This window comes from Centropristis striata, chromosome 22 (assembly GCF_030273125.1).
Source record: "Centropristis striata isolate RG_2023a ecotype Rhode Island chromosome 22, C.striata_1.0, whole genome shotgun sequence".
NCBI classification, from domain to species: Eukaryota; Metazoa; Chordata; class Actinopteri; order Perciformes; family Serranidae; genus Centropristis; species Centropristis striata.
Genome location: NC_081538.1, coordinates 26,063,236 through 26,090,593, shown reverse-complemented (window position 1 = coordinate 26,090,593; position 27,358 = coordinate 26,063,236). Strand labels below are relative to the sequence as shown.

General features: G+C 37.7%; 1 protein-coding gene and 1 long non-coding RNA gene across 4 annotated transcripts in view; one reads left to right on the top strand and one right to left on the bottom strand.

Annotated features, from left to right (window-relative positions):
* The window catches only part of LOC131960858 (uncharacterized), a 68,174-nt gene that overhangs the window by 38,729 nt on the left and 2,087 nt on the right, over positions 1 to 27,358 (bottom strand). For 2 of the 3 annotated variants that reach the window (XR_009389776.1, XR_009389775.1), the window contains exons 2-3: positions 19,353 to 19,541; positions 19,128 to 19,249 (exon numbers count right to left, since the gene is read on the bottom strand). This is a non-coding gene — a long non-coding RNA (uncharacterized LOC131960858). Of the gene's footprint in view, positions 1 to 11,822; positions 11,978 to 19,127; positions 19,250 to 19,352; positions 19,542 to 27,358 lie in introns of those variants that run through there. The other variant, XR_009389777.1, reaches the window with a different exon arrangement.
* Positions 1,850 to 25,978, top strand: prkcq (protein kinase C, theta). The gene is made up of 17 exons (XM_059326129.1): positions 1,850 to 2,440; positions 10,737 to 10,936; positions 12,840 to 12,900; positions 15,568 to 15,748; positions 15,841 to 15,872; positions 15,955 to 16,040; positions 17,314 to 17,443; positions 18,267 to 18,376; positions 19,141 to 19,267; positions 19,364 to 19,527; positions 20,936 to 21,109; positions 21,204 to 21,295; positions 21,999 to 22,061; positions 22,169 to 22,307; positions 22,471 to 22,659; positions 22,932 to 23,060; positions 24,815 to 25,978. The coding sequence occupies exons 1-17, from the start codon at positions 2,323 to 2,325 to the stop codon at positions 24,971 to 24,973; spliced, it is 2,154 nt and encodes a 717-aa protein (XP_059182112.1). The 5' UTR covers positions 1,850 to 2,322; the 3' UTR covers positions 24,974 to 25,978.

Here is a 27,358-nt window from a genome sequence, read left to right as displayed (position 1 = left end):
CCCTGCTGGCCATTAGAAAGAATGCAGTCTAGCCCATTTTTAATGCATACTTATATCACACATATTCAAATGATACATCAAGATCTCCAACCTAAGCGACAAAATAGGTCGTTTCAGTACCACCTATAACAACACATAGGAGCGTTTATTAAACAAACAATATGAGCGGTTCGCATTTTGCGGTACAGAGCGGAGTGGATGGTTCTCAAAGTAGCACACATGTCATTATGCATAAACGTATGGTTTGTGGTTAAAAAAAAACGAATAAAAAGGCTGCAGTTTCACTAAATTTAGGCTACCAGAAGTGACATAGTAACATAAAAGCGACACACAGAACGTGAGGAACAGAAGTTCAGTGATGTTTAAATCACATAGTTTACTTTTGTTTCAGACAAACCCAGTTCTCCTGGGCCAAAGTCCAACATCCGTTTTACCCGTCCACCTCCTCTCTCACCGGCCTGAGTGCGACTTGCTTGCTTATACTGCGCCTTGCCATCATTCATCATTAGTATGTGTGCTTGAGGTCATGGGAGAACACTCTAAAACAGGGCTCTCAAACTCAAATTACCTGGGGGCCGCTGGAGGCAGTATCAAAATGACCAAAAAAGACACAAAATTAAAAAAAAAAAAGACACAAAATGACCAAAAAAAGATAAAATGACTGAAAAAACACTAAATTACTTAAAAAAAGACACAAATGACCAAAAAAAGACAAAAAATGACCCCAAAAATACACAAAATTACTAAAAAAAGACACAACATTAGAAAGACACAAAATTACCAAAAACAGACACAAAATTACTAAAAAAAAAGACACAAAATTATCAAAAAAAAGACACAAAATTACATTACATAACATTTCCACTTCTTCCGGTCACAACAACTCGGCTGATAATAAACGCTCCGGTAGCAGCTGCCTTTCTTTTTGTTAACGTCATCATAGAAACAAGTGAAACAAAGCTCCAGCTGGAGCAATAAAGGGACCTTCTACATACAACACTGTAAAATACCATTCATATAAAACTCACATTAAACTTTCATATCAAGGTGAGGGCCACAAAACATCGTCACGAGGGCTGCAATTGGCCCGCGGGCCGCGAGTTTGAGACCCATGCTCTACAACGTAAATATGGGTCATATTTTAATGCCTGTTGTTTTTGAGGGTCACAAAAAACTGATCAGTTGAGCTTTAAACTACCCAGGAAACACAGAATGTTGTCATTTGGAGTGGAAATACTCCATGTGAGGAAGTTTCATTTTGGGACGAAATCCACCCACTGAACGTTAAACGTCTGAGTCCATCTGTCCACATGACACCAGTGACTCAGTGGGTTTACAGTGAAGAGGTGACTCGCCTCATTGATGACGACCATGACAACAAGTATTGCGAACTCAGGCGCATGCGGTCGCATATTCCTGAACTGCGTTTAGTATTTCAGCTCTATTAATAGTCACCTCCCAGCCTCCTCACAACCCCACACACACACACACACACACACATACACACACACACACACACACACACCCAGCTCTCTGGCAGGCTTCAAATATCACATCGACCGTCACCAGGTCGAAGCGTTTGCCTTCAAAACTGCTGCATTAAATGCAACAACAGTGGTTAATGTAGTTCATTTTGTGGTTTCTGACACAAAGACATTTTTTAATAGATTATTTTATTTTTATAAAAAGGTGCACAGAGGGTCTGCCATGTGTGACAGCTGGTGTTTACAAGTCCTGAAGGTATGGCTGGTTTTATTTTAGCTGCATCCAGGTTCAAAAGGCTGGCTTGTTATCTTGCTTTGAGCTTTTCGGTGTGAACAACAAACATTTTTCTGCCCCCACGTAACACACACTTTTGATTCAAGTTGTTTTCTAACTTGGTCTCCATGTGGGGAAATGTTTAGCTAGTGATTTAGTTAAAACCCTGCTTTGACAGCCAGCTGGAGCACGCAAAGTTTTGCAGGGAAACTCGCTCGCAGTTTGCGGTTACGGCGTCACGGGTGATGAAATATCTCTCTCTTTGTCTCTTCCTCTCACAGGTTGTTTAAGGCTGCAAGGGCGGAAACAGCAAAACCTCCTCCTCTGCCTCCTCCTGCTCCTCCTCCTCCCCTACCAGACTTATCTTTCCCCTGGAGGAAAAGGGGCAGTCAGCGTGTGCTGCGGTGAAGGAAAGGTGGTTGACAGCAACGCCGGAGCTGTCTCTCAACATCGGAGGAATCTCATCTCTTGAAACCGCTTTGCAAACGAAGGCGCTGTAGCAAAAGGTTTCCAGGAGGTTGTTTGGATATTTGTACAAAGGTCAGAGAGTAAAAACCTGCAGCCATGTCTCCGTTCCTGAGGATTGGGTTCTCCAACTTTGAGATGGACCCCGGTCTGGCCTATCATGAAGAGGTGCTGAACCCGTACTGTGCCGTTTATATGAAGGAGGCCATCGACACAGGTTAGTGACTGCTGGGGTTTATTTGTGTTTGTCAAATATACACATACGTAATTTAAACAAGAAAAGGTGGATTATATCAGTAATTCTAGTTATTTAGTCCATCTTAATATGTCTAAAAATTACATGAAACAGGAGCAAAAAAGAAGCTAGAACCAGAGAATATTTAGTGTTTCTGCTTCACAAACAACTTTTCAGTCTATTGATGAATCAGTTAATTGGCTACTTATTTAAACATGCACTAGTGATGCAACCAGAGTTAGATCAATATCTCAGCATTTGTTGACCTTTTATTAAGAATCAGTTGTGGTCTAGTCAGCATCCTCCAGGTCGGATGTGCTGATAATAGATTACATACATGTTTATGTGGAACTGATCAATACAGCAGCACTGTGGCTGTCTATGGGAAGAGCTCAACAAAAAATGGTATCCAATAGAAGGATCTAGACACAAATGTGTTGATACATACATTTTAATTGTGGTAATACCATCAAAATTATAAAGTAGAGCTGTGACACCTTGTAGATAATTTGGTTAGTTGATCAACAGAAAATTAGTCAGCAACTATTTTCACAATCGATTCATTGAGTTATTTTTTGAGGAAAAACATTCTTTTTTTTTTTTTTTTGAAGGTGATGACTTGCTGCTTTTCTTGGCCCTTTTGGTTATTCACTGAATATCTGTTGGTTGAATGTGTAAACTCGTGTTTCCATTCAATCGTCAAGAGATTTTAAGGCATACTTGTGAAATGCGGCAAAAACCACCTCAAATGAGCATAACATTAAGAAAGTTTTATCAAATTTAGCTGTTTTCATACATTTTTATGTAATACTTCAATGCAATTGAAACAAGGCTAATGCCACATTGGGCTCTAGGAAATTGTGATGAGTTATTCTCTGATGTTCCATTATTTTTGGCGGTGAATTGAAAATAATCATTAGCTGAAACCCTAACTTTTACACATTCTGGCAGAAAAACAGTAACTTTGCAAAATGTTAACTTAAACGTCTCTGCATTATGACTGACTAATGTTAACACATTTATGTCATACTGCCTTTAAAAGATTACACTTAGTAGTACTCCAATGTTAATTCCAGCTCATGGAGCTTTAATGCTTGCTCCTGTTGACACCATATGTTCAGTGACTCTTTCTCAGAAAAATATTAATTCCTCTGACACTCAGGAAGTGAAGCAATGAGAGTGGGAATTTAGAATAAATATAGAAATGTAGAAGTAGTATTTCTATTTTTTAATGTTTGACCAGTTGGAGTGTAACATGTGAACGTCTCATAGATGATCTTGAACTTTATCATTATTAGATAACCATCTTTTTTTCTTTCTTTCAGTTTTTAATAACTCAATACTTGCCGTCATATAGTAACTGTAGCCTACGCTAAGTATATATACTGTAACACTGTACGATCTGAGGCATGGTTGGACGTCTTGAAGAATTCACTAACAGCTATAGATAGTACAGTAGAGGCGAGTGGGCTAATACATTTTTAAAAATATCTTTCATTTTTTAAGATCTCCATTGCAGCCGTTGATTCACATTCACTGTCACAACTTTGGGAAACTTCCCAGCGTGATAACAGACTCAGAGCAGATATCTTTGTTCTGCATCTGGCTATCTTTAACCACTGGTGAATATGAGTGCAGGATAGAGCTAAAAACAGTGTGTCACTGAGAGGAAAGAGGAGGGCTCTGATGTTTCTTTTCCTCTGTGAAACCACAAGACTGGTCCTGCAGAGAGGCCTCTGTGTACTTCATTTACACTATACTGGAGGGCTGATTTTAGTTTCATTTCACTTTAACTTAGATGAAAATCTTTTTTCGTGTCTGACACTGATTTGAAGTAAAATACTCGAGACTTACAGGAAATAATACATGATATACTGATACAGGTCATTTGACGCGTTTACATTGAAACTCTCATGATATCTATTTTTAAACATGACCAGTATTTAAGTGAAGTAGAAATTACCCACGGACTGTATTTCAAAAGGTATGCGTATGTGAAGCCAATGCAGAAGTCCCTTATACAGTACAGGCCAAAAGTTTGGACACACCTTCTCATTCAATGCGTTTCCTTTATTTTCATGACTATTTACATTGTAGATTCATCAAAACTATTAATGAACACATGTGGAATTATGTACTTAACAAAAAAGTGTGAAATAACTGAAAACATGTCTTATATTCTAGTAAGCAAAGGGTGGCTACTTTGAGGAATCTAAAATACAAGACATGTTTTCAGTTATTTCACACTTTTTTGTTAAGTACATAATTCCATATGTGTTCATTCATAGTTTTGGTGCCTTCAGTGAGAATCTACAATGTAAATAGTCATGAAAATAAAGAAAACGCATTGAATGAGAAGGTGTGTCCAAACTTTTGGCCTGGACTGTATATATATATATATACATACACACCATGAATGGCACTGAGTCCATTTGAATAGTCTTTATTGGATAACAATAACTGGACTTGATTTTGGATAACAACATATTATGGAGGCAACACTGTTGAGGTTGTAGGTGGGTGTGCATTGTGTCCTTAGGTTCACTATCAGAACCTGGCAGCAAACTCCCAGTCTGAGTAGTGAACCAAATGTGGAAGTGCCTTAAGCCTGCAATCTTTCAAAAAATCCAGTAGGGGGCAACACCGTTGGTTGCAAAAGAACACCGGTCCTATCTATCTCAATACAAAATGAGACTACTTCTCACTTGCTTAATTACCTCAGTAAAAATACTTGTGGCAAGATTATGGTCTTGATCGCTAGTTTCAAGTCTTCTACAAAACAATATGATGTCAATTGTGTAAAAATGGGGCCATTTAGAAGAAAATAGCTGATAAAGCTGGGTATGATTTGGGACATGGCTACCTTGTGATTGACAGGTGCAGTGCAATGTTCTCAGCAGATCCATACATAGATCCACCCCTAACTCCTCCCCAATTTTAATATGTTCTCTTCCGGTTTCAAAGAAAACAAAGATTGACATAAAGCAAAATAGTGGCAAAATAACAGTGAGTGACATCAAGGTGGCTACATCCATTTCTTTTATAGCTCATATTCTTTAATCTCAGTATCCACTCGAAAGCACATAACTGTACATCACATAAAATAAGCTTTAGTTTTCACTCAGTAGTGGAAGATATGTGAAAATCTTTTACTTAAGTGAAAGTAGCAATACTACATCAGGTGGAGCTACTTATAATTGTTATAGTGCTGAGTAGCTTAACCTACAACAACACATCCTAATTTTCTACTAATTAACTGTAGCTTTTACAGAAATAAAGTGAAAATAGAAAGTAAAATATTTGCCTCCATAATGACATGGAGTCGAAGTATAAGGTTACAAAAATGGAAATACTCAAGTTAAGTACAAGCACCTAAAAACTGCACTTAAGTACTATACTTGAGTAAATATACCTATAAGTTAAATTCCACCACTGGTTTCACTGGTTTGGTGGACATGTTGCTCACTGGCACTGTGCTTTTAAATGAAGAGCTGGCGATGAAAAGCCCCCAGGCTGGCCAAAAACGAAGAAAGAACTCCCATTAGGCACTCTGGCTCACTGCGGCTGATTTCAACTTCAAATAAAAGTGATGGAAAGCTTCAATACACAGCTTTCCCTTTGAAGTCCTCTACAAAGTTAAAAGTGTTCAGGCACTTTTAGTCTTTTATTTCCCCACTCAGCTAAGGACATGTGGTATGATGAGCTGCAGCAACAAAGACCCTCAAGTCATTTAGTGCTCATGGTTTTGTTTTGAAATAGAAAGTCAGCGTCCTGATTGGCCAAAAGCCCCAGCTCATCTCATAAAATGGAGATCACTCGGGTTTAAAAGTAGTAGTGGTAGTAAATATAGTAGTTTTTGTTAAGGGACACTTTTCATGCAAAAATGCACCTCTTTAGCTACACAATACCACAAATGTGTTCATCTTTCCTTGGAGATAAAGGCCTTTACACACTGGGGGCATTACGAATAAATGACAAAAAAAAAAAGAAGAAATTCTCGCCTGCCAATATTAAAGCATTAAAACTTCACCAATCTTGACTTTCTTTCTGCAGAAATGAGTGCATTCCATTGACTATTACTATCAAGCAATGTTCATTAAAGTTTGAATTAATTATATCAAAAGATATTGAATATATTCCATTTTACTTTGGATTCGTTCCAACCTTCAGTTGCACTCACAATATCACTTTGTGCATTGTTAAATAAATCAGAATTGTTACTTTTTAAGCAATGAAAGCCACTGTAAACCCTTAGCCGGTTAGACAGTCAACCATTAAAATGGACAATGGCGTCATCCATCGTCCCAAATGAGAAAAATAATCGCTTGGTAATCACTTTTTCAACACAGGATATTCATGTTCTTTCCAAAAATACTCATGAAAAAAAGAACAGTTTCGAATTTTGATGTGCAAATTATTTGCATGAAAAAAAACAGTGTGTTAAGGCCTTACATTTGGCACTATTCCTTGTTTGTTATTGTCCCATAAAAAACTAAAAACCAATGTTGTGTTAGTCTGCTTCTCCATACTTTACAAGTTCTCTACACAAGCCCATTGGTTCCACCTGAAGAAATAATCTGTGCAGCTCACAAATACATAGTTTCATTTTTAAAAATGGCTCAGTAATTTCCTAAAACAGCTGACTATTGTAGTGTTTAGTAGTCACTCAAATAAAAATAAACCATGCATTTCTTGGGGACTATTTTCAGTGACGGATTAATGGACATTTGGTGCTCTAGTGAATATTTGTGGCAGCAGGATGGTGTGTGTAGGATTGAGTCAAAGTAAACTACAGTGTGTGTTGATAGTAGTAAAGGAACAGGTTACCCAGTGGAACAGTTGCTCACTGGTGTGATTGTAATAGTTTTCAGACAACAATGGAGCTCTGTGTCACAGAAACAGGGGATATACCACAGACAATAGTTATTAGTTGATTAATTCATCGTTGGTTTTAGTCTTTTCATGACAATTCTTGCAAAAATAAAAACATGCAAGGCCTTTTATGGCTGCATCCTAGTAGCTGCACTAGTAAGCACTGTTTCTCTATTAGGAATATGTAACTAATTCTTAACAGTTTCCCTTTTTGTTTCTGTCATTCGAGATACATCACTTGTGTTAATAGGAAACTTGTTCGTCAGCTTGTTGCTGTAGTCAGACAGTGGGCCATTCTTGGTTGACTTCCACTTTTATATTCAAATGAGACACCTGCATGCTGAATCAGGGCTTTTGAGCTCAAATGCTGCTAAAAGGCTTTCTTTAGTGAAGGAATTCCAGTCATTGTTTAGTGAGTATTTAGTAGTCAGGAGGAGCTCCAGCTGAGGTGTGTTTATATCTGAGCTGGTCTGAAAGAAAGATGCAATAGTTTAATGACTCAAACAAACTCAGATTTCAAGTTTCAATAGGTTCGTACAACTTTTTAAGAGTAAAATTCAAGCACTTTTCATGCATTTCCAAGATACCTAAACCAAAAAAAAATCCAGAATTGAAGACTTTACCATCACATCTAAATTGTTAAACTTTAATGCAATTGGGGAAAATAAAGTTTATAGAATGTATTCATGCCATCAATGTATATAGTCACTTTGTTCTGGGGATTATGCAGGAAAATTAAGCATTTTTAAGGTGTATTAGGGGTGGGCAATATGGCCCTAAAAAATATCACGATATTTCAGGCTATTTTTGCGGTAACGATATTCTTGACGATATTAGGGAATACTTAAAAAGATAGAAAATATGATTTTTTTTTTGTAGTCTGCATAAATAATTAAAAATCTAAAATGTAGTTTGAAGTGCAAATCTCAACAGTTGCCAAATACAAAAAAATTTACTCTCGACTCTTGAGTATGAGCAAATAATAAAAATAATCAGTTAGGGGTTCCGGGGGCATATTTGAATGAAATTTTGTAAAAGAGAATAAAGATTCTTGTATGTTTTATTTAAGGGATCTTATTTTGACCTATCTTGTAAATTATGTGGTGGATTCTCTTAACACACTGTGCTCTTATTTTGAAAGCTGCATGTGTTTAGAGACAGAGAGTAAGTAGCTTTTTGTGATTAAAACAACTTTAACCGCTACATCAAGAAGTAGGAACGTTGCCAATATCATGATATGCATTTTTTTTAACCATAAAAAAAAAAATACCGATATTATCGTGAACAATACGATATGGCACACCCCTAAGGTGTATAATCAAATGCAAGCATATTTCTAACCTTGAAAACAAAAGAGTTCAAGTGAAGCATTTGAAGTCTTTGTTTTAACCCCGCAGGACACAAAAAGAGGAAGATGTAAACTCCTTCAAAGCATCAGAAGCAGAGAGAACACTGAAGTGTAAATGCCACCATGGTGCATTTTCAGAGAATAACACAGGAACTAACAGAGCATATCACCCCTCTGTCTCTTTCTGCAGAACACCGCAAGCAAACTTTCTTTGAAATGAACACAAAGTGTCTGGTGTCGCCTGTGTGTCTGGGGAGACGCAGACATATTTTTCCCTTTCTGGGTGCTTTAACCAGCACAGATGGCAGCCGGTGGACAGACAGGCGATGAGCGGATGATGGAGAAGGCCGCAGATCACTTTGGGAGTAAAAAGCTTAGCGGGCTTTATTGTTGAGGCAGCGGGATGGCATGTGGCTGTTACATAAGTGGATATATGGGACGTTATTGCGGAAAAATTCAGCAGATGTCAATTATGAAGGCCAGAGAGCGTTTTTTTTTTTTTTTAATCTGTCATGCAACGCGATCGAAAATCTCTCAACACTTTGAGGTGATAATCATAAAGGTCTGCAGGCTGGATGGTGAAATGTTCAGAGGTTATATCAAACATAAGATTAACATATTTCAATGTAAAAGAAGTCATAGATTTCTGATATAAATAACAGCTTGGGACTGCGAAAAAGAGCATCTAATCCCCTGAGATTGACACTCTATACGTTTATCCGGTTTTCCCAGATTAATTCCTGGTGTCGGTTTTCGTCGCTAGCAGGAAATATTCTCCATCTTCCGGATGTTATTAATCAAAACTTGCAAGTTAATTCCTGAAAGGATAAGCCTGGTGATATTCTATACTTTTGTTATTGTAAACGAATTTGAGAAAAATACTCTCACGGTGTGACTCTCAGACCCCCAGAGCCCATTTGTTCATTAACATGTAAAGAATTCATATTTTCATTTTTTTTTAATAATACATATTTCCTAAATCAGCAGAATTGTTATTTTAAGTAGGCATAACATAAACAGAAGTAAAACAGCACATTTTTTGGGCACTATTTTCGTGGCGGATTAATACACATTTAGTACTGGAGTGAGTATGACACTTAGATCTTTATTGTTGCATTATGTGCAATTAGTGTTGGTGCATCATACTTTTTTCCTGGTACAACATTTTACTGTTTTCATACAGGGTACATCTGATTACCTTTGGTATTGAAAAAATATTTTTAGTTAATTTTTTTAAGTTTTTAAACATGCAAAAATGTTTCATGTTTCAATAATTACAAGTGTTTGTTCAACCAAGTGTGTTAAGTGATTGTAACTGATGATAATAGTAATATTATTAATAAAAAATAGAAAATATTTTCTCAGATTGTCTGTCGCAACCCTACTTGCAACATCAACCAACAAACACTGTTAGAAAATGAATTCACATATTTTCCATAACTAATAAAATCTCTTATTTAGTTTTGTATATTTTTTATATCTCTTTCAGTTTTGCTTCCTGTAGTCTCAAGATGTGTGTCAGTTTTCCGATTAAAAAGATTCCGTCAATGATTATCAGCCATTTGTCTGTGGCGTTTCCTTCCCCCAGGTCCTTGTGATAACGTTTTTTTTAGAGATAAAGAAGATAAAGACGTGTTACCTTCGCCAAGGCTATATGTTGTTGGTTCGATTTGTTCGTCTGTCAACAGCATTACAGAAAATGTACTAAAACTATTCTTATCACTTGGTGGAAGGATGTAGAATTGCAGGTACACCAAATATTTTTTCTTTCCTTAGCATTCAAGTGAAGGCCTGGACTGATGTCTGCACTTGTAAGTTCTTTAAGTTTAAAAAATAAATTGATGGCTGCATCTCGTCACAGATTCCAGCCTGCCAGTAAAACATGAATTTTGCTGACGCACAGGACTTCTAGGTATTGAAGTGAAAGTCAGAGTGAAAATGAAGCAGTGCAGCTTTCTTTTCATCTTATTTCCTGTCTGTTTCTCACATACGGTCAAAGTAAAGAGCCTGCCAATAAAGAAAAGCCTTTTCCTGTTTATTGCTTTTTGGTTTCCCCAGAAAAAGGCCAAGTGTACAAGCAGAAGAAGCCGACCATGTACCCGCCGTGGAGCACCACGTTCGACGCCCACGTCCACCGCGGACGCATCATGCACGTGATGGTGAAGGACCGCACGGCCGAGCTCAAGTCTGAAGCCACGGTGGCTCTGGACTCGCTGGCGACGCGCTGCAAGAAGGAGAACGGGAAGCTGGAGATCTGGGTGAGTGCAGAGGGGTGGGTGGGTGTGTTTTTGTAGACCAGCTGTTTGGCAACTCTACCACACATCCAGATGGGATGACTTCATATGGGGTCAAAAGACCAACATTTTTAAAGTGCTAATCCTTCTTTTAATCAGTAGAAAAATGAGCTAACAGGATTTTTTTCTCCCATGGAGACATTTTAACTTGTAACAGCAGGAAAAGCACAGGTGTCATTAATAACATACTGATTAGCTACACCTGCGCCTCATCCTGCTATCATACATGAAACGGTGAAATATGTCTATACTGAAACTTTAAAGGCTTTGTTTTTTCTGTAAATTCACAGGTCGGACAGGCTATAATAGATTCTTTTCATCTTGCATTTTCTTCTATAAATGTTAGGGTTGATGCTTCTCAGTCGATTACACAACAAATTGGTGGTTTTGCTCTCAGTCATCTTAGATTTCTTCAGTGAATTAGACCTTTGTTTTAATTCTTTTTTTGCATTGGGTTATTTCCAAGAATCCTATGAGCACATCTTTATTAAATACAAGACTGAAAGTGGTGAAAAAGTATGATTCTTTGTGGAGAAACCATAGATCGATTGGATTGTCCCAATTGGTTTGTGGACTCAGATTTTGAGGCCTCCGACTTTGGCCTTTTGGCCATCGTCATGGTTTCATGGCTGTAACCAAATTAGACTTTTTCCAACAACTGCATGCAAAAAATTGGAGTGATGCTAAGCCGTCAGCTAAGGCTAGGTAGCCTGGCTGGCATGGAACAATCATTCTTCCAAATGAACAGCCAACTCCTCTTCTCGTCTTTTAGTCCAACCGAACACTAGTCAAGTCAAGTCAAAGTTTATTTATAGAGCACATTTAAAAACAACCTCAGTTGACCAAAGTACTAAACTATTACACTTTCAAGCAACACTTTGATTAAGTCAGGGGTGGAGGCCCAGGGGCCACACATTCATGCATTTGAGCATGAAATCTTAAAAGTGCAGTGTAAAAATGCACAAAATTACTTCTTGCAATTAATGTTGGTCTGCTGTTTTTGCACTGAAAAAAAAAAAGAAATCACAGTAAGTGCTTATTTTTTATTTACATATTTAAAATTGAAGTTTCAACATATCTGGTTAAGTGCACGGTCCTATATGTGGCCCTGTGGTAGTGTCGATGAAAAATTGTGGCCCCCTGCAGCATTTAAGTTGCCCATCACTGGATTAAATGAAAACAAATCTGATATACAACGATCAATACCTACAGAGTGAAACGTATATATGTCATCGCAAAAAGTCCCCAGTTTGTGTCCAGTTGGGGACCATTGTTCCACGTCCTCCCCCTCCATCTCTGCCTTCATTTCTTGTCATCTCTCTACTGTTCACCTTCTAATGAGGACAAAAATGTCCCAAATATACTTCTCACAAACTTGTAAAACTCTATCCCAGTGAGGAGGGTCCCAGACCCCCGATCAGAGGTTCAGCTTCACATCTTTTTGATCCCAATTCAGCCAGAGTAACATCTAATATCCAGATTTTAGAGGTCATCACTGCTCGTGCTAATTACCCAATTTATTTTTAACAAGTCAGAACAGAAATTAGACACACGTCTTCTTGTGAACCAGATAATGTCTTCCTTGGAAAGACTTTGCTTTGTGTGACTTGTGACACCAGAGGCTTCAGGCAAACTGTCCAAAAAAATAATCCAATCAAATAAGTGAGGGGGCTGAATTTCCTCTCCAGTCTGGTCCTGCGTGTGCGTCTCTATGTGTCAGACAGACAGTCAGTCTCAGTTCATGCGTCATCATTAGAAATCCACAGACTTCCCTTTTCACTCCTAAAGTTTTTCTCATGAATCTCTGTCAGAAAATGCCGCTTTTGTTTCAGTTTCTCTTTAATCTTCTGTTTCTTTTTCGTCTCAGCTGGAGCTGAAGCCACAGGGACGTCTGCTGATGGAGGCCAAGTATTATCTGGAGAAAAGTGGTGAGTGATCACTAATAAACCAAGTCTTAGTTGGGAACAGCTAAGCATCTATACAGCACCTTTTACTTTAGCCACTTCTGCGCATTTCATCTATTTTAACCCATTTAAGGCGGGAAAGCATTTCCACATTTCTACCATTAAAACCGGGGGCGCTGTTGTGTTATTCTACCATTAAAGCCAGGAAAGCTGATACGTCGTTTTGTAGTATTTGTAGTTTTTTCCACCTATTTTCGGTCTTTTGAAATGCATCAGAATACATGTTGGAGTGTTTTTTAAAAAACTTTATTGAAGGTTTGGACAAATATATAATAATATATTTTAGATTTTTTTAGGGTTGAAAATGAAATACTCAATAAAAATACTGAATGTGATTATAAAATACTAACCATCATGCAAACTGTCCTCAAAACACCTCATCACTTGCACCCTGGAGTATTTTAATGAGCCTTAATCGTCCCAGCCTAATTACATTTTCTCAAACTAAAAATAAGAGTGTTTCAGTCTCTGCCCGCTGCTGGTCCTAGTGGATGTGTGAGCGCTTTGTGTTGGATCCCTTTCACTGGAGCTTTTCTGACATTAACACCATGCCAAGGCCTGACAAGTAACTGAGATCGAAAAGGAAGAAGCTGTCTCATGTTTCTATATATAGAAAGAGCAAATAGGAAATCGCTGCTCAGAACAACAGGTGGCACATCGGCTGGTACGCTGTGAAAATTTGATCTGAGCAACTTCCTCTTCAACTATACAGTTCAATTTATAAATCATAAACACATAATAAACTGTCTGACGGTGGTCTAACTGAGGGGTTGCACACATTTAAACTAGCAGCCAAATAGTCACCCTGAAGCAGCAGCATACAGATTTCTTTTCAACAGATATTATGCTTTTTTTTTTATAAGGGATAGTTCAACATTTTGAGAAATAGGCTCTTTTGTTTCTTTCCAACACTAAGCTTATATCTGTTCATTACATACTGAGCTGGAGTCAATGACTGATTTGGTTTCTTGGTGATCAACAGCTGGTCATGGTGACCTTCCTGAACCTTGTCGCTCCAGTGAGGTTGCCAGGTTTGACACCATTTGGTACCATTGTACCAGCACAGGGCCCAGAAACAAAGTCACAGATAGTCCATTTCAAATTTCCAGTCATGTGTGGGTTTAACAAAAAATACAAAATGTGTAAATAGGGCAACAATGCAGGTACTGGTTGAAAAGATCAAGGATAGTTGTTTCCAGTCCAAAGCGGGGCTAAACCAGACGACAACCTCCCGGTCGGAGCAGCAAACGACAGGGGATGACACCGTTGGTTGCAAAAGAGGTCCGGTCCTATCTATCTCAGTACAAAATGAGACTACTTCTCACTTGATTCGAACAGTAAAAATGCTTGTCACTAGATTATGGTCACAGTCGCTGGTTTACAAATCTTATTCAGTACAATATAATGGTAATTCTGTAAATAATGGCCACTTTTAGAAGAAAATAGATGGTAAAGCAGGGTATAGCTACTATTAATGTTAGAAGAATTTGCTATTATTGTCAGATCCCACTGCAAAAGCCACAAAGTTTATGAGAGAAATGATAGTTTACACCAGCATTTAATAATGACAACTACAAAAGACAATATTCCTACCAAGCTGTTTAGATGACTAATAAAAAGTGAGGCGGCTGTGGCTCAGTTGGTAGAGCGGTTACCCACTGATTGGAGGGTTGGTGGTTCGATCCCTGACCATAGCAGCCTACATGTCGAAGTATCCTTGAGCAAGATACTGAACCCCAAATTGCTCCCGATGCTGCGTTCATCTGTGTGTGAATGAATTCCCGATGGTGGCAGGTGGGACCGTTACTGCCACCAGTATGAATGTGTGTGAATGGATGAATGAGCGCAGTCTGTAGTGTAAAGTGCTTTGGATAAAAGCGCTATATCAGTGCACTCCATTTACCATTTAAAATGAATATTCCACTAATATTCCTATTTTACTGCAGCCATGCATACATATAATTAACACCAATGTTTCCTAGTGATGGCAGACTCGTTGACAATGCGAACAGCCTCCTGCTTTCATTCCTTCAAACACCTTCTAAAAAAGGTTGGCATTGTGATATTTGTACATTTAAAAAACCTCTTAACATCCAAGTCTTTCATACAGCATTTCTCTTTCCAACCAGAAATCTGGCCTTTTCTTTCGAGCATGCATCTTCACCCCAGCCTTGCAAAGTTTATAAAAACAATGGTCGCAAAAAACGACACAAACTTAAGCATATCAGTATTATTTCATAAGGATGTCAAAAGTTTTGGAAGTTTTTACGAATTTGTCAGTCAACAATTAGTAAATACCATTAAATAATTCATTCAGTCAAGTTTAGAGATGCATTTTTTTCATGCTGGCATAATATCACAAGTTTGAAACACTGTGGCAAGCAGTTTACTCGGGACATTTCACAATAAACTATAACAAAGTTGGGTGCAAGAGACGGACTGACTCATCCATATGAGACTAAATGAAACTGATGGAGATGAGAAGTGTTTCTCGATCCACATAAGGTGCGAAATCGAAATTAAGGTGTGAATTTAACTTGTCAGTAAGTAATCATGAGATTACGAAGAAAGTTACCACAATGTCTTGTTCTCTAAATACAGGCTGCATAAAGGTTGTGTGCTGTTTTTCAGACGCTGCAGGTCAGACTGAGGAAGACCCTGAGTCTGAACGAGAGAGAGACGGCCTGTTCGCTCTCCATCAGCGGCGAGGTGCCATCAAACAGGCCAAAGTTCACGTTGTCAAATGTCACGAGTTCAGCGCCACGTTCTTCCCTCAACCAACCTTCTGCTCCGTCTGCAAAGAGTTCGTCTGGTACGCAGCAAACTGAGATATCACTGACTACCAAATTATCATTTTCTCCATCATCATATGAGTCATTTTTAACTTGTTGGTTTCCATCACAGGGGTCTCAACAAGCAGGGTTACCAGTGCAGACGTGAGTGTCAAAAGATTTTCCACCAAGTTTCTGGAAATTTACCGATCTGCCGGAGTCTAACTGTCAACTTTGTGTCTTTCAGAGTGCAACGCAGCTATTCACAAGAAATGCATAGACAAAGTAATCGCCAAATGCACCGGTTCAGCTATAAACAGCAAAGAAACTATGGTGAGTTTCTGCCTCACACAGATTTCACTGTTTTACATATAAACGCTCCACTACAGCACGTCATTACTTCTGAGCAGTGGTAGTTAAATCTGCTGATACGGTATGTGTAAGAGATTTGTAAACTTGTGGTTATAATGCTTACTAATCAGGGTGTCTCCTCCAACAGAGGTATCGTTACACCAGACATTCTTGTCTCGTCTCATTTGCTGCTTTTATCTTCTTGCTCGTTTCGTTTCCTGCTCATGCTGAGTTCACATGCATGAAACCAAAAGAAAATGCAAAACCTCATGTTGTAAAATGTAGAATGAAGGACACAGCTGCCACCCGCTGTTTGGAAACAGGAGGTGGGTGATTCTCATGAACATGGTGCAGCTCATAGCAAAAATCCAAGAACATTGAATACATGTTTTCTTTGACCCTTTATAACATACACACTCTAAAGTCACTGTTTAATATCAATTTATAATCTATTTAAAGAATTTAAAGGTATTTTCAGATATTTTTAGAGACACTGTGAGCTAAATTCATTACCGTAACACATTTTTAAATAAAAAATAAAAAATAATGAAAGTTTTTTTTTTTTTTTTTTTTTCTTTGGCAAGCACTTAAATATGCTCAAAAGGTAGCTGGTATCACCAAAATGTATTTTATTAAAATATACACATATTTTAATGCAAACAATTCTATCATTACCGTAACATTTAACCATTTTTTCTCATCAATTTTCCTTCAGATTTTGTTTTTTATACATTATTAAAAACCATTATGTTTGATTATATTCTGTTAAATTATACATTTTTAAACACATGTATATTTATTTTTATTAAATATGTATTGTATATAAGTGTGGGGAAACCATGAAATTCTTTTCTGGATGCATTATGGTAGTGAATTTGTGAATCAAAAATATGTTTAAAAATATAGAAAATATTATTTTAACACATAATGAATTGTGCCTCATTAAGGATATATTGTTCATTCATGTAAAGTGAAATATATTTAGTTTAATAAAGTATGTCCTTATAATCTTCACAGACATAGTTTAGACTGGCTTCATGAGGATCACCCACGTGTTTCTACTACTGTTTGCAAGGCCTACAGTGACAGTTCACCCCAAAATCAAAAATACATATTTTTGCTACTTGTAGTTAAGCATTGAGATGATATGAACATTTATTGTCATGATTAACCTGGCCAAAATAACAAGGAATCATGATATTATCCAAATAATTGTCAAAATATGCCTAAAAAATGCTTTTCTTTGGTGCTGCAGATCCACAAGGAGCGTTTCAAGATCGACATGCCCCACAGGTTTAAAGTCTACAACTACAAAAGTCCCACCTTCTGTGAACACTGCGGTACTCTGCTGTGGGGGCTCGCCAAGCAGGGGCTCAAATGTGAGGGTGAGAGGTTTATGATTTCTGTGGTTTTGTGAATCTTGTTGTGTAAAGAGACTTGAAGGATTACAGCTCAGACACACTGAGTTGCTCTGTGTAAACAAAAATCACAACACAAAGTAAACACAGCAAGTTATTCAACCATTAGGTCAAAAATTTACCCGACGACACACTTTGAATGACAGCCCCCTAATTTGCATAATGAAGAAGAAATGCATAAAGAAATGAATTAAAAAGTTTCGGGGGGACACAAAGAATAATACAGAAAATAAATAAATATATTTAAAAAAATTAAAGGAATAAATACATTTGAAAATAATTTCAAAATCTATTCAATAAATTAATACACCAATAAATTAATACTTTTTTTTTAATGGGGAAAATAAGTAAATAAATTGGGGGATTTTATGCATTTTATTAACTAAGTTATTTAAAAAAATATTTTTGGTACATTTAATAGCCAAAGAACTATGGAGTTATTGATTAATTTTTGCAGCTTCTGTTCTCCATACTTAAAGCTAGTGGGCAATGAATAACACAAATAAATTGTAAACTACAAGTGTAAACTACCTACTGTAGTTAGTCTGTGAAATCTTTCAGTATATAATTACATAAAAAATACACGTATCACAGTGGTAGAGCAAACTAAGTAGTGAGCTTTTATACACATTCAGGCACAAATACACAAATATAAATGAAATACCAGCAGCAGATATTTCAGCATTTCCCATCAAGAATGAGCATTAAATATTATGCATGTCTTGTAGCTAGAAAATGCAGTGTTTGATGTGATTATTACATGGTGGTAATGGGTTTGTTTTGTGTGCAGAATGTGGCATGAACGTTCATCATAAATGCCAGAAGAAAGTAGCCAACCTGTGTGGAGTCAACCAGAAACTGATGGCTGAAGCTCTGGCCATCATCGAGAGTAAACAGCAGGTCAGACAAATAACTGTCTCTACAAAACCTTTAAATGTGGACATTTTGGAAAAACTGCTATCAGTAAAATAGCTTCACACCTGCCCTGAAGCTGTTAAGACACCTAAAACAATCTTATTTGTGTGTACTGGTCCATGCATGACAAGTTTAATGTGAGGTTAAAGTCATCTGTTTCCAGTGATTTAATGAAAGTGTCTCATGATGCAAATGTGCTTTTCAGAGGCTTTTCCACAGATTCTCTTTACTTACAGTCATGGAAAAACTGATTAGACCATTGTTTTCTTCAACTTCTTGTTCATTTTAATGCCTGGTACAACTAAAGGTACATTTGTTTGGATGATACTTTCTTAGACAGTAATCATAAAATCTTATACTGTTGAAACCTTCATGTACAGTTTATGCTTGTATCTAGAATTACAACAAACGATGCATGAACTCCAATACTGTGAATTGCCATTGGTTGCTGAACACTGTTTGTTTATTTAAATAGCTGATATCTAGCCATTTTCCATTGTTTTTTCTTGATATAACCAAAATCATTATCAAGAAAACCATGGAAAATATCTAGATATCAGCTCTTAAATTAAACTCTTATCAGCTATCTTTGTTGTTCACATTATATTTGTCCAAACAAATGTACCTTTAGTTGTACCAGACATTAAAATGAACAAGAAATTGAAGAAAAAACAAGGGTGGTCGAATACATTTTTCCACGACTGTATAAATGTTCAACAAAATAAACTGTTCCTACCTTTCTTCTTCAGGCCAGAAGCACCAGAGACACTGACAATGAAATCATTGGTCGAGAAGGTCCAGTAGGTGTCGGTCAGCCGGGAATGGTCCGGGCGCCGTCTGGGTTAGTAACCGCCACAGCTACACCTGCAAACAAAGGTAAACATCCTCTAAAATCTCCACTCTCCTCAATCATGTCATTTCTTCATTTCTTCTTTTTTTTTACCATCATGCATTTGTTTACCATCCTTGCAGAGCTGCAGGGTGTTTCATGGGACGGGCCGACGATCGACGAGGCGCCGACAGACACGCCGACAGAAGAGCCGCTGTACGCCGTCCCCAGGAAGGAACACCAGCCCAAGTTCACCATCGATGACTTCGTCCTGCACAAGATGCTCGGGAAAGGCAGCTTCGGCAAGGTACAGGAGACGATCTGATTCAGAGAAGGAAAGGATCTAAGTCAGGATTTAAGTCAGAACAGAGCAAAGAGCACTTTAACAGCATCATAAAGACTCATTTGTGATGTAACACATTTGTTTAAAGTATATACAGTCACAGAAACAATGTTTAAACCACCCTTCTTTTCTTCAATTTCCTGTTCATTTTAATGCCTGGTATAACTAAAGGTACATTTGTTTGGACAAATATAATGATAACAACAAAAATAGCTGATAAGAGTTTAATGTAAGAGCTGATATCTAGACATTTAACATGGTTTCCTTGATAATGATTTTGGTTATTATCAAGAAAAACAATGGAAAATGGCTAGATATCAGCTATTTAAATAAACAAACAAACAAAATCAAAAAGTGTTCAGCAAGCATTCGCAATTCACAGTATTAGATTTCATGCATCGTTTGTTGTAATTCTAGATATAAGCATAAACTGTACATGAAGGTTTCAACAGTATACGTTTTTATGATTACTGTCTAAGAAAGTATCATGGTTTCACATAAAATGCTATTACTGTTATTATGATTATTAGTTCCAATGCCCATCTAAGGAATTAAAACAAGTTTCTTTGGTTGAACGAGCACTTCATATTCCCAACTTGTTTTTTTGATGGAAGTATGTGTAATAAGTCTCCCTGTAAAAAGTTGAGAAATCAGGTAGTCAACGTGGAAAGGAGATGCACATGTGCACAAGATTACTTTCAGTTGCATTTTTTTGTGATAACGTAGATAAGCAATTTAATCAAAATCATCAAATTTCAAATATGGTGAAAGCCTGCTAGGTACTATACTATACAGTATTAAAAATGTGAGAAGCAAAAGGAAAACTTTTCAATCTGGTTTGGGTGAATATAATAACTAATATATTTAACTTTTGTATCGTCGAAGCTTTCTTTTAATCTAAACCACGGATGGGCAACTTAAATGCTGGAGGGGCCACAGTTTTTAATGGACACCACCACAGGGCCACATATAGGACCGTGCACTTAACCAGATATGATGAAACTACAATTTTTAATATTTTAAAAGTGCAATAACTTCACATATTTCATGCTCAAATGCATGTAGTTGTACTGAGGGCCACTTCAAGTAAGGTTGCAGGCCGTATGTGGTCCCCGGGCCTCCAGTTGCCCACCCCTGATCTTAACCAAGGTGTTATCAGATAAAATACCAGGTGGTTAAGACAAAAAAATCGTGCTGTTCTGTGCCATGCAGTGGAAATGCAGCATACGACTCTTGTGGTCAACACTTTTTTCTGCAGCCAGTTTCCACAGAAAACCACTGACGTGTTGTTGTTGTTGTCAGTGATGACACTTAGAAGTGGGTGGGTGGCAAAGAAAATATGAACATTTCACATGTTTTGCTATGTTTCCAGGTGTTTTTAGCCGAGCTGAAGAGAAAGGGGGAGTTTTACGCGGTGAAGGCGCTAAAGAAGGACGTGGTGCTGATGGACGATGACGTAGAGTGCACCATGGTGGAGAGGAGGGTCCTCTCATTAGCCTGGGAAAACCCTTTCCTCACGCACCTTTACTGCACCTTCCAGACAAAGGTAATAACTATGGTAATAACTATGTGGACTCATCTGCAAACATCCTCCTCTGCTGCAGCTTCAGCCCTGGCCTCTCTCTGTTTGTTGTGTCCAGGAGAACTTATTCTTCGTGATGGAGTATCTGAACGGAGGAGATCTCATGTTCCACATCCAGAGCTGCCACAAGTTTGACTTGCACAGAGCCACGTACGTCAAAACAACACACAAATCACAATTTTTTGAAAACTATGGAGAATGGAGTTATTGATTTTGATTAAATCAAAATCAAAGATTGACTAGATAAATAAATTGTCAAGCCACTACATGTAACAAAAAATACATAAATAAATTATTATTTTTTAATTATAAAATAAAATAATAAATTGGGGCAATAATTCACTGATAAAATGTGACATAAATTTATATTTCTGTTTTAATCTGGTAATTAATAAATAAAATGGCAAATACTTCCATATGAATTAATAAAAACAAATACATATATTTAAAATAAAATTAGTGTAAATACGTTTAAAAATAAATCTGTCTTTGTAAAAAAAAAAAGAAATTATTAAATTACATTAATAACACAAATAGATTAAAAAAATAATAATAATGTAAATGCTAAAATACAATTTTAAAATAATACCAGAAAGATTTATTGGGAAGTGAATAAATAAAAAATATAAAAATAAGAAACAGAAATTTCAGTTTGTCACATGTAATCAATTACCTAATGCAACATTTTATTTTATTTTATTTACATTAGTTGCTAGTTAATTAGTTAAGAGTCATTTATTTATTATCTTGGCAACTTCCACCCTCCACAGAAAACGTGTCTGTCAGATGACCCTAGCAGGAGGAAGGCTAAAATAACCACCCGCATGTTTTTTCTTATTTTATCTCCCTGCAGCTTCTATGCAGCTGAGATCATCTGTGGGCTCCAGTACCTTCACTCTAAAGGAATCATTTACAGGTAGAGTCTCACTATGAGCCACAATCACAACTCAAACTGATGATGAACAAAACACAGGAGACTGAACCGGAAACTGCTCTGGCTCATATCCTCCTGTTCCTCTGCAGGGATCTGAAGCTGGATAACGTGCTGCTGGACTCTGAGGGTCATATAAAGATCGCAGACTTTGGCATGTGTAAGGAGAACATGCGGGACGAGTCTCGGACCTGCACCTTCTGTGGGACACCTGACTACATCGCTCCCGAGGTGCCCACACAAACATATATTTCTCTTTCTCTTCTGAAATAATTTTGGAGATAACTTTGATTTGACTTGGCACAGATTCTTCTTATTTTACATCAAGAAAAAAGAGCTTAGACATGCTACACGGTATGTTTTAACAGTTTGTGTGTGTGTGGCTGTGTTTCAGATCCTGCTGGGTCAGAAGTACAACAGCTCAGTGGACTGGTGGTCGTTTGGCGTGCTGCTCTACGAGATGCTGATCGGTCAGTCTCCGTTCCACGGCCGCGATGAAGAGGAGCTGTTTCAGTCCATACGAACAGACAACCCTGTTTATCCCCGCTGGCTCACTAAAGACGCCAAAGACATTCTGATTAAGGTCAGAAACTGTGTGTGTATTGAGAAAAAGCTCCAAAAAGATTAAGATTTATTTTCTTTTGTCTGACACGCAGACATGCTAAAGGGCTATGATAAAGAACATTTTTCACTATTTCACCAAAACAATTTTAGTGTCTTGTGTTGACCAAGAATGTTTTATTTGACTAATCCTGACAGTTAAGCTTCTTATCTAATGATAAAGGTCAATTCATGGTATTACCACATATTTATATTTATATTTAGTGTGTAACCTCTGTTGTGTTGCTGCTGCAGCTGTTTGTGAGGGAGCCTGAGGAGCGACTGGGAGTGAAGGGAAACATCAGACAGCACAATTTCTTCAGCAGCACCGACTGGACCGCCCTGGAGCAACGCAAGGTGGCGCCGCCCTTCAAGCCAACTTTAGTGAGTACATTCACAGCTGATAACCAGCAGGGTCCATTTTTTTCTTTCAAATTTTAGGAGCCAGATTTTAGCCCTCAAGGCTTTCTGCCAAAGAGCCCTTTCTGGTACAAATCTTATCATAACTTCCTAAAACTCTTACTATTAATAACTAGGGGTGCACCGACCGATTATTTATTATTTTGGCAACTTCCGCCCTCCACAGAAAACTTGTCTGTTGATGAAACTAGTAGGAGGAAAGCTAAAATAACCACCCCCATGTTTTTTTGTTTTATCTCAGTCCTATATCATTAGATTTAGGGGTGCGCCGATTGCAATTTTCTGGCCGATCAGCGATTTTTAAAAAGCCTGACCTGCCGATTCCAATTTTGGCCGATACAGATTTTTTATAACTCACAGCATACACCTTCAATGTTTGAATCTTATTTTATTGAAAAACAATAACACAGCAGTATTTTTCTTTAACAAACAAAGGAAATCACAATGTCTGAGGTAGTTAATAAAATATTGAACTTAAAATAAATAGCAACAATTTACAGGACAAACTAACAAAAGAACTGCAACCATGAATAAAGTGTCCTGAGTTTTTTGGTTTCGTTATAGTACAACATACATACAACACAGTCATGCAGAAGTACGCGTACATGCAGACGCACTTTCAGACCTTTGCGGAGGTAGATAAGATCGCTAGATAAGATCGGTTTGACGTAAAAGAATCGGCCGATCGCCGATCCCGCAAAATTAAGGAAATAGATGCCGATTGATCGGTGCACCCCTAATTAGATGTCTTGTGTTGACCAAGAATGTTTTACTTGACTAATCCTGAAAGTTTAGCTTTTTACCCAAAGATGAAGGTCAAGTCTAGCCTGGGTATACCCAGACTGCCTTGCGCGCTCGATTTAATTTCGAACTGCGAAAGGGTCTGGAAACCAGAGGGATTTCTTAGCCCTGTTTTAGGGATCCAATCACAGAACGGGGAGGGACGGCAAGACGATGACGCGTACTACCCGGCAGACGGAAGCTTGTAGTTTTCTTACTGATCCAACATGGCTGCAGCAGACGCGAAACTCTCTTTAGCTGTAGATGGTGTTTTAAATAGTTTAGAGCGAAAGTTGAAAGGCGAAAGGTCTCTCGGCGGCTCCGCTGTCCCCTGGCTCGTAGCGAGATCACCGGCGTTACGGTACCGGGGCTAATAGCGGTAGCGCTACGCTACCGTTACGGCGTTAGCGGTAGCTATTAGCCCCGCTATTGTAACGCCGGTGATCTTGCTACGAGCCGGGGGACAGCGGAGCCCCCAGAGACCCGCAGCAGCTTGTTTATTGACCATAAAATCAGTGGATGTGTGTGGCTGAATGACATGAGGGGGAATAAAGCGTGAAAATAAATAATCTTGCAGAAAGCGAGAACTGGAGAAGCAAAGCAGCAAGCAACACTCTCTCACAGACACACACACAACAAACATCCATTTCTGTTGCTCTACTACGTCATCTGGTATAACTGATCTGATTGGCTAAGAGCTACCTACAGACGCTTTTGATAGACATTCTAAGCGTCCAATAAACGGCTCTGGAGGATCGTAAACCACACCTCCTCTACGGAGAAATGCATTGTTGGTTCCCAGACCACATCTCATTTGAGATTAGTCTGGTGTTAAGTCATGGTATTACCACATATTTATATTCAAGGTGGAGTAAAATAATCTTTCACAACAGATTGTGCGACAGTAAATGACACATTTTCTCCCTCCCCCCTCTCAGACGTCGCCCAGTGACTGCAGTAACTTCGACAAAGAGTTCATCAACGAGAAGCCGCGGCTGTCGTGCGCCGACCGGACGCTCATCAACAGCGTCGACCAGACGATGTTCAGAAACTTCTCCTTCGTTAACCCGGGGATGAATCGCATCGCAGCCCGCTGACCGCCGGACCAACTACTACCTAACAACCACACCACTCAGACACAACCAGCACTTACTGTTACTGAAACAAACTGCAAAGACTTTACACCGTGAATGTCGTAAAAAATCTCCGTGAACATGATTATAACCACTAAGGGGGTGTCCTGGGTGTAAGGCACAAACAACTGTGACTGTTATTTTGTCGCATGTTTTCTCTGTCTCTCTACATTTTAAATATAAAAACAAAAATGTGTAAAAAAAAAAAAAAAAAAAGCCAAACAACCCAAACTTCTGGGCTTAAACAAAAAATGTAGACCAAGATGTAAAAATAGAAAAATTTACCTGAAGTCCGTTATGATGCCTCACATATAATTCGTTGAATACAAAGTGACACTTTATTAATTAATTATAAAAATCCCTCTTAAAGTATTCAACCCTGTTAATCTGCCTTTATGCTTATAAATGTGTGTTTATCAATAGAAAATAATGACGTTATGGTGCCTAGTATTACTTATGAAGTTTACTTCTTTATGTAAAGCAAACTGAGGAATTTGTTTTCACCAAATTAGAGCTATTGTCCTGTTTTTGTTTTATATCCTGCCCTATTCCAGAGCTTAATGAGTCCACGTACAAATGTTAGAAATAATATTTCTTGTTGTGTAAATAAGTGTAATCTAATATTGACATAATGTACTGTATAATGTTGGATGTAGATCTGTCAATGCGTAGCAGGGTTTTTTGTGTGTTTTCTTAACGTACCTCAGGAGTTTTATTAATGCTGTAATTTAGATCAGGTACTTTAGATCAGCTGCGTACTGTAGTTATTGTTGTTCTATTCATTGTGAATCCTGTACAATAAAATATGTGTGTTTTTGTAGACTGATGTCGGTTTTGTGTTTTTCACCAAAAACATAACTTTGGGTTCAAATGTAGTACCAGAGCAGAGAGAGTGGAGGTGGAGAGGGGAACAAGAGCCAGCTCAGTTTTTCCACCTCACATCGCCCTATAAAATATATTTTCCAAAGTAAAAGGAAAATCAGAAGTTCAGAAAACATCTCTAAATGTTCGGTGAGGAAAGAAAAACAGTTAGCAGTCAGTCCTGTACGTGGGAGACAACCCAGTAACTATGTAATTTTATATCAAAGATAACAACATTCTGGAAATTGAATTAAAATATGTTCAGAGACAAAACAGCCAGAGGGGAATGTATATTTCTGACAAAGCAACTGGATTAAATACCTGAAAATTAAGTTTCTTAACCACATTCATGATCACAAAAACCCTACAAATCCAAATATTGCCATGAAGCAGATCTGCTTAGTGTCTGTGTTGGTACCCAAATTTTAAAAAATCCAACCTATTCACATTATTGCTCAAATGAATTATTATTTAGGCTGTAATCACAGCCAAACACACAGGAAACTGAGCAACTGCACACAGTTTACATCATATACTGATTTGTTTAGTGATCTTGTACAACTGTTAGCTGTTATCAGATAAAGTTTTTCTTTTCGCCAAGTTCCTTCCTTCTAAGAAAATATTGAATAAAAGGACTAATGGGACCAATGCCACCTCAAACTGTCCACCAACTAAAACGAGTCAACTTGAGCCACTTCTCTTTCTTCTAAACATTCCTTTATTTGGAGTGCAGTAGTGCCTCAGTTTACATCAAACCTCTTGTAATCAAGAGTCATTTGGTGTACAGTATGTGGCATCATTTCCCTTTAACGTGACTTTAGTTACACAACCAGTCAAAGACACGTATACACACTAGACACAACTACTATTGTGAAATTCAGTGAACAACAGTGATCATGTTGGTGCCATCAAATTACAGCATTCCTGTGATTTAATATACTTTTTTTTTTTTAAATCAATTAATCATTTTAGTAAACTTGTATTTCCAAGCAGAGCCACATATTAAATGGGTCCAGCTTCTCAAATGAAATGATTTGATGCTTTTCTTTATAAAAATAATAATCTGCTGATTAATTTACAATGCACATAATCTTTAGTTTCAGCAACATTTTAACTGGATAAGGAAAAACACTGTGTGTTGAAATAACAAAAATAACGTTTTTCCGTAAAGTTACTCAAGGCTCTCACATATTTTCGAAACTTTTCCATGACCTTTCAAGGACCTATCACAAATGTTCCATCACTAAGAGGAAGCAATGCTGAAAAAAAAGGTATACGGGAAGCTTAGGCTCAGATTGTTGTTTTATAAGAACCTTTTCTAAAATGTCTTTCAAGTATGAGATTAATATTACTTAAATAATCAAAAAGAGGGAGCGCCATAGACTATAGTAAACATTAACATGCATTGACTCATAATACATTACTTCAACAGCTACAGAAAAAAATCACTGTTATGCTGTTATGATATCCCTGGGATATTACTGTAGC

What these genes read in the sequence shown, in the direction of transcription:
- prkcq (XM_059326129.1), top strand. Translation starts at nt 2,323, where the DNA reads ATGTCTCCGTTCCTGAGGATTGGGTTCTCCAACTTTGAGATGGACCCC. An exon ending in GCAGGGGCTCAAATGTGAGG is followed by an intron (nt 17,444 to 18,266) that starts GTGAGAGGTTTA and finishes TTTTGTGTGCAG; the next exon opens with AATGTGGCATGAACGTTCAT. An exon ending in ACTGCACCTTCCAGACAAAG is followed by an intron (nt 21,110 to 21,203) that starts GTAATAACTATG and finishes TGTTGTGTCCAG; the next exon opens with GAGAACTTATTCTTCGTGAT.